General features: G+C 45.5%; 1 protein-coding gene across 2 annotated transcripts in view; it reads right to left on the bottom strand.

Moving 5' to 3' along the window:
• Nucleotides 1–2,106, bottom strand: part of Myo1d (myosin ID) — a 338,468-nt gene extending 336,362 nt beyond the window's left edge. For both annotated transcript variants that reach the window (XM_048365802.1, XM_048365804.1), the window contains exon 1: nucleotides 1,731–2,106. In XM_048365802.1, coding sequence (XP_048221759.1) covers nucleotides 1,731–1,825 — 95 coding nt within the window. In that variant the 5' untranslated portion in view covers nucleotides 1,826–2,106. The remainder of the gene's footprint in view (nucleotides 1–1,730) is intronic.
• Nucleotides 2,107–6,581: the final 4,475 nt, after the last annotated feature.

Consider the following 6,581-nt stretch of genomic DNA (forward strand, 5'->3'; position numbering starts at 1 on the left):
TATTCTCAAATTTTATTTTTCCCCAGACTCTTGCTAAACTGCCCAGGCTGGCCTCCAACTACAACCCCCACTCCCACTTGTCCCATTTTCAGCCTCTAGAGTAGCTGGGATTACAGGTGCCTAAGGCCTAAGCCTCAGATTTTAGAATCTACAGGGAGTGAGTCTTGGAACCCATTTCCTGAAGATAATAAAAAGCAACTATATATTAAGATGCAACACTTTATTCGAAAAGATACTGTGCAACTCTAAGACCATCTAGCCTTGGAAAATTCAGAATCCTAGCACCTGAACACTGAAAGAAATCCAGATCGTCATTTTACAAATTTGGGAGCTAAGGCCCATGCATCAACTCAAGGTCAGATTATGGGAGACAGGTGTAACACTCATTCTGTGCTCCTGCTCCACAACTCTTGCTGAGACAAGAGCAAGGATGCCTGATAAAGAACAGATGAAATCGTGCGGTTCGCAATTTCAAAGATTAAACCAGGTGTGTGTGTGTGTGTGTGTGTGTGTGTATGCACACTAATTCTAAAATTAAAGTCAGCTGCGTTAAGTAATACCAAGAAATAGTGTTAGTTAAGCACCCAACACTTTAAGTTTAGGGAGGGATTCTCTCACTATAAACTTTACAAGAAATGAGGCAAAGCTTCCAGGAAAAATACACCCCAGTCCCCGCAAAAAAACATAGCAAAAACGCTCTAGCTATTCTGAAACTCCCTTAACTGTAATTTTTTTTTAAGGCCGACAGACTTAAAGTCTTGCTTACGCACTGCTCTATCAAGAATGACACAATCACATGCATTTGTTCAAAAACAAATTCGCGTTCGGAGTCTACGTTGGGGCTTTTTGAGTTGTGACCACATTCCCTAGGATGTTAGTAACACAAGGGCTCCATCTATAACTCCTTGGAAAACACACACAGGCACACACCCCAAACTGAAACCGTGAACGCCTTGTCAATTTCAGACAGTTTATTTTGGCACTGGCAAGTCTAGCAGTCTCTTCGATGTCTGGAAACGTGTCTAATTACATTGAGCAAGTAACTTAAAAAAAAAAAAAAAGCCGGTGTCCCAGAATGGACAACTCGAGGATGAATCCATAGCATCCTGAATGACAGGATGGAACCACGCCAGAATTAAAGAAGCAAGCGTGAAACGGAGAGGAGGGACGGGGGGAGGGGGGGGGGGAGGAGAGAAGAGAAAATACACCACCAGCTTCTCTCCAAAAACAACCTTCCGCCCTTCCCGCTGCCTCCGGGGGCCACCGCGACGCACCCCCAAGTTTCTCTTTTCCTTCCTTCCCGTGGGTTTCCATTAGGTCAGCCGGCCCCGCCCACAGCCCTCACCTGGCTCAGGACGGGCCGGTGCGGGGCCCACTCCCACCTCCAGCACAGCGGGTCTCTCCCCCCGGCCCCCCCCCACGCGCACACACACCTCCTCCTCAGTCCAGACGACACCCCTCTCCTGAAGTCTCGGCACGCCCCCCTCCTCCAGCCCCCACGCCGCGCCCCAGCGGCGTCCTCCCTCTCCGGAAGGCGAGACCCACACTGTCACCGCCGGCCCGCCACGCTCCATCCCCGGCGCCCCTCGCGCCCCTGGCGCCCCGAGCGCGGCCGCATCTCACCAGGGCGACCCCCCTTTCGGGAAAGTTCCATCACGCGCGCCCCCTGACCTCCTCCGCCCCACCCCAACCCCACGCCACCCCCGGTGCGCGGCCACCCCGCCCCTCACCTGAGCCGGAGGTTGGCCATGAACTCCGGCATGGTGACGGCGTCCATCAGCACGAAGTCCGCCTTGCCGAACTCCAAGCTCTCCTGCTCCGCCATGGTGTCGGCCCGGGGGCTGAGGTGGACGCAGGCCGGCTCAGGTGGGCGCGCTCGGGCCGCGGGGGGGCCGCTTGGGAGGCCCGGGGAGAGCTCGGGCGGGGCCGGGGCGGGGCCGCTCCGTGGGGAGCTCGGGGGAAGGTGGGGGGAAATCCCGGACCGACCGTGGCCGCCGCTCCTCGGCTCCTCAGGACTCGCGCGACTCTCAGAGGGTGCAGCCGGCGGTTTCCGCTCCTCCCGTGGCGGCTGCCCAGCGTGTGGGGGCCAGGGCACCGAGACGGAGACGGCGGCGGCTGGTCCCGCCTCTGGCCTTGGTCTCGCCCGGCTCCGCCCCGCCCGGGCCTCTCTGGCTCCGCCTCCTCTGAGGAGCCCAGCCTCCGTCCCGTCCCAAGCTTGGCCGCCGCCTCCTCACCTGGACGGCGCGCACGCGCGGGCCGGGGGCGCGCCTCCGGCCAGCCGTGGTGGCTGGACGGCAGCGCCCCCTAGGGACGAACACTGGGATCTCGGGCGGGGGAAGGTGCAGTCGCTTTAAGTAAGTCACTTAGTGGGAATCAGGTTTCTAGAATAAAGCCACCTTCTGCCCAGGCCTGCTAAATGACAACAAATGCTCACGCTTTACCCATCTTTGAAGTGTTTGGTTCAAGCGCAGATGAAAATAATAGCTAGCGCTTTGAGGTCACCAGAAAATGCACAGTGCTATTCTAAGTGCTTTAGTGAACTTGTCACACATAGCTAGGAAGTGGAGATGCAGCAGCTTCATGCACATCATTTGCTTTATGAGTCCCAGCTTTTAGCCACACGGGGCAAACTGCTTCCATTCCTGGTGATCCACTTTCTCTTCTCGTCTGAGCGTGTCATCAAATGTTATCTTGCGTGATTAAAATTTTAATACATATATCATCACCTCCCTAGAATTATTGTAGGCCTCTGGCGCGTGAGATTATATCCTTAATTGCTTGATATCCCTTTTGGTGCTCACCAAGTAGATAGTGGACTGCTTTTCACAAGTATGAAATCTATCCTGGCTCCATGCAATGGAATGCATTGTAAATGGTCTCCAGTTATAGCGACATTGGGTGGGTTTGGAGAATTTTTTTTTTTTAACAGTAAATGCACTTTCCCAACGAAAAAGACATCCTAAGGCATCCTCACCCTTCTTGCTCTGTGCTTCCATTAGGATCATCTTCTATTGCAAAATCTAAGAGGAAATCTAGAGCTCTGCAAGGACCTGGCTGGGCTTCAGGTCCCTGGCTGAATTTGAGATGAGTAAATTAGACTGAAGAACCTTGCTCAATGCCTTCTTCAGTTGCCAACAACCCACACCTGCCAAGAGAGAGAAAGGCAGCTTGGTCACCTTCAAGAAGCACCTCTGCCATCAGAAAATCACCCCGGCCCCTGGCACAGGCAGAGGTAACTAGACTGCAGTCTGACTACCGTGAACAGCTTTGCTTCTTTTGAATATACTTGTCTGGATCCCAATGCCCTCATTTGTGGGGATAAGAGCTCTGGGCTAGACACTCCCAAGGTAGGACTGTCTGATGTCATTTGTGTGGGGGCATGTGTGTGTGGGAGTTGGGAATTGGTGGTTAAGCAGGCAGTTGCAGAGTATGCCTGTGTTCCTAAAATGTGTGCATTGGTATGCTTCACCATAAGAAGAACTAAGCTTCAAAAAAGGAAGGTATCAAATTCTGTGCACTTTGTGGCAATCAGGGACCACACCCCCAAACCAATTGGTAAGTAGATGTACATGTTGTCTGTGAGATCTGGGTAAATAAAGACTCCTGAGTACCAGGAAAAGAGATATCAAGGCCTGCAGATGATGAGAGCATTGCAGAAACTGTTTGGGGGTGGGAACTATAGAGAGAAACTGTTCCTTTTTTTAATACCCAAAGAAAGAGAACTTAGTTATACTCAATATCTTGCAAAAGACCTCCAAATAGGAAGTAAAATGCAAGACATGTACACAAGATATTTGTATTAATTTATGAACTTGAATTGGTCCCAAAAGCTCACCACTGATCCCAATTTAATCGTGGGATATTTTTTGGCTGTACAATATTGAAAAAAATTCTTATTTACATGGCTCTGCTGCAATTTGTTACTTGTATAATTTTACATGCAGCTCTTTAAAGCCTGCAACTTTATTAGCCAATAGCCACACTGACAAAAAGTCCAACTATATTCAGACATAGCAGGAGAGATGAAGCAATGAGGTTTCATTCCAATTAGAGTAGTTTATCTCACTGTTAATCTCCTTTATGATAAAAGTTGAACAGAAACACATCTGGCAATGTATTTTTATATGGTTTTGTATAGATTTTAAAAAGTTCACCAATAATAAGACCCATTGACACTGTAAACATCCTGGTGTGATCTCCTACAAAAGATACAAACCTACCTACCTGCTGATATATATATATATGACTCATGAAGAAACAGCAAATAAGTGCACCTCAAGGAGCAGCCTACAAATGTTTGGTTTGTGCTCTTCCAAAGTATCATTGGTGAGAAAACAAAAATGCCAAGACCTGGTATTATTAAAGACAAACAAGGAAACATCACTGCTAGTGGTAATGTGTGATTCTCCACTGGACCTTGAACCAGGAAAGCATAAAGGGTATTATTGAGACAACTGGTGAAATGTACTGTATGTTAGACAGCAGTATAGTGTCACGGTTAGTATTCCTGAATCTGCTCATTGGTACTGGGGTTCTTTAAGAGAATATTCTTGTTCCTAACTTATACCTGCTAAAAAGTATTTAGGAGCAAAAAATAGGAGATCTCAAATTGTTTGTCAAAAATCACAACAGTCATCATGAGATGAAGGGGAAGAGGTAGAGGAAGGACAGTATGTGGAGAGATATCAATGCACAAAGCAAATGTTAACCATCAGTAAAGTAACTGAATAGGTGGGAGTTTTTGTTTTTGCATTACACGCAAAACTTTTCTGTTCTGTCTGAAACTATTTTTCAATATGAAAGTTAAAAAAATCAAAGAACCCAAAACTCTTAGGAAAAGTTTATTTGGAAAATATTAAATGACACTTAGCAATGACAGTCACATCTGAAGTTTGCAGATCTTCTAGAACTGAAGACTCCACAGGTACTTTGAAAACCCTGGCCCAGAGTTTCTGTTAGCTCAGATTGGCATAGATATGCTTGGAGATCATAAACACTGAATGGGTAATCCTACCAACAAAAATAAGTAAATGCTTACTTTAGCTGACAAATGTATTCTTCTACACCAGGGAGCGTCCATCCTGTTCTCTGCCTGAAATTGTTTACCCTGCAGTTCCCAACCATCACTCCTATAGCTCAGCTAACTTTAGCTCATCCATTCTTTGCCATTCCCAGCCTCACTTCCTCCAGGAAGCCTTCCATGTTCTCCTGAGTCAAAATTGCTATCCCCTCCCTCCTTCCCACCTGCCCTACCCCCACCAGCATTCTAAAAATGCCACAGCTCTTAAACATAGAATGCTCTTCAGCCTGCTGACTAGCTTTTAAAGGCCTTGAGGACTGGAAGCTTTCTCTCTTTTTTTTAATAATGCAGATTTTATTAAAATGTGTAAGCTATTGAATTATAGCATTGAAGCTATCTTGTCTTGACAAAGACTGAGGACACATTATAAACAAATATTCACATGCAGAAACTTTTTTCTAGTTTTCACCTGTAACATGCAAACTTTTTGGCAAAATAGACTTAATAATGCTTCCGCCTTTTCCCCAATTGTCCAAGTACTTAATTCTTCTCTGAATATTACTCTTTACTTGTGAATAAATCTCAGCTCTTTAAATAGGTTATCAAGGTTCAACTTGGTTGTGCCTAGTATAGTCACAGAAATATTTATAGGAGAAACATGGGGAATTATTAAGAAGAGAAATTATTTCATCAGAGATTGGAAGATGGAGAGGACACAAACCAAGAAAAGAAGGTATGTTTTAAGGTGGAAAAGTCAAGGAAATATGTTTTTCTCTGGAGGTGTCTTATGTGTAAGATTATCTGATTTGGGGAGGGGAAGGGAAATCATAGAAACAGCAGGACTAAAGGTGAACTAACAGCAGTGATACTAGACACTAAGTTGAAATAAACTATACAACTTAGGGGAAGGGCTTGTAAGGGGGAAATGGGAGACAATGAGGAAAAGAGTGACACTGTTCAAAAGACATGTACCTAGCTTATGTAACTCTAACTCCTCTGTACATACTTCTATAATAATAATAAAAAAAATCCTCAACCATTTAAACCCTTGCAGGCTTCTAGACTTCATAACTGATCAAAGCTACAAGGTTTGTACAAACTTGTTAGAAGCAACACATAGCTAATACAGTATGGTAAGAAAAAAAAAGAAAATATAGTTTCTGATCAGCTGAGAATGGCCTAAACAATACCAAGTAACTTAATTGTGTTTATTTTCAGGAGTTAGAAAGTTACAATCTAGGACTAGGATGAAGCTCAGTGGTAAAGTACTTGCCTAATATGTGCAATGTAATAGGTTCAATCTCCAGTACCAAAAAATGAAAAAGAAAAAAGAAAGACATGAAAGCTACAGTCTAAACTGGCTGTGTTTATTAGGCCAAAATATTCTGAAAATTTTCTGGAAGCTCTATTAATAAATACTTGCTCGAAACACAAACATGCAATGGTTTGTGTGAATCTGGAGATCAGTAATAAGTTGTAAATCCACCCCCTTGTTAGATTTCTTTTTTTCTTCATGAAAATTAGTCCTTGCATACTACATTTACCTCACCCTCATTGCCTG

This window comes from Perognathus longimembris, chromosome 17 (genome assembly GCF_023159225.1).
Source record: "Perognathus longimembris pacificus isolate PPM17 chromosome 17, ASM2315922v1, whole genome shotgun sequence".
Taxonomy (NCBI): domain Eukaryota; kingdom Metazoa; phylum Chordata; class Mammalia; order Rodentia; family Heteromyidae; genus Perognathus; species Perognathus longimembris.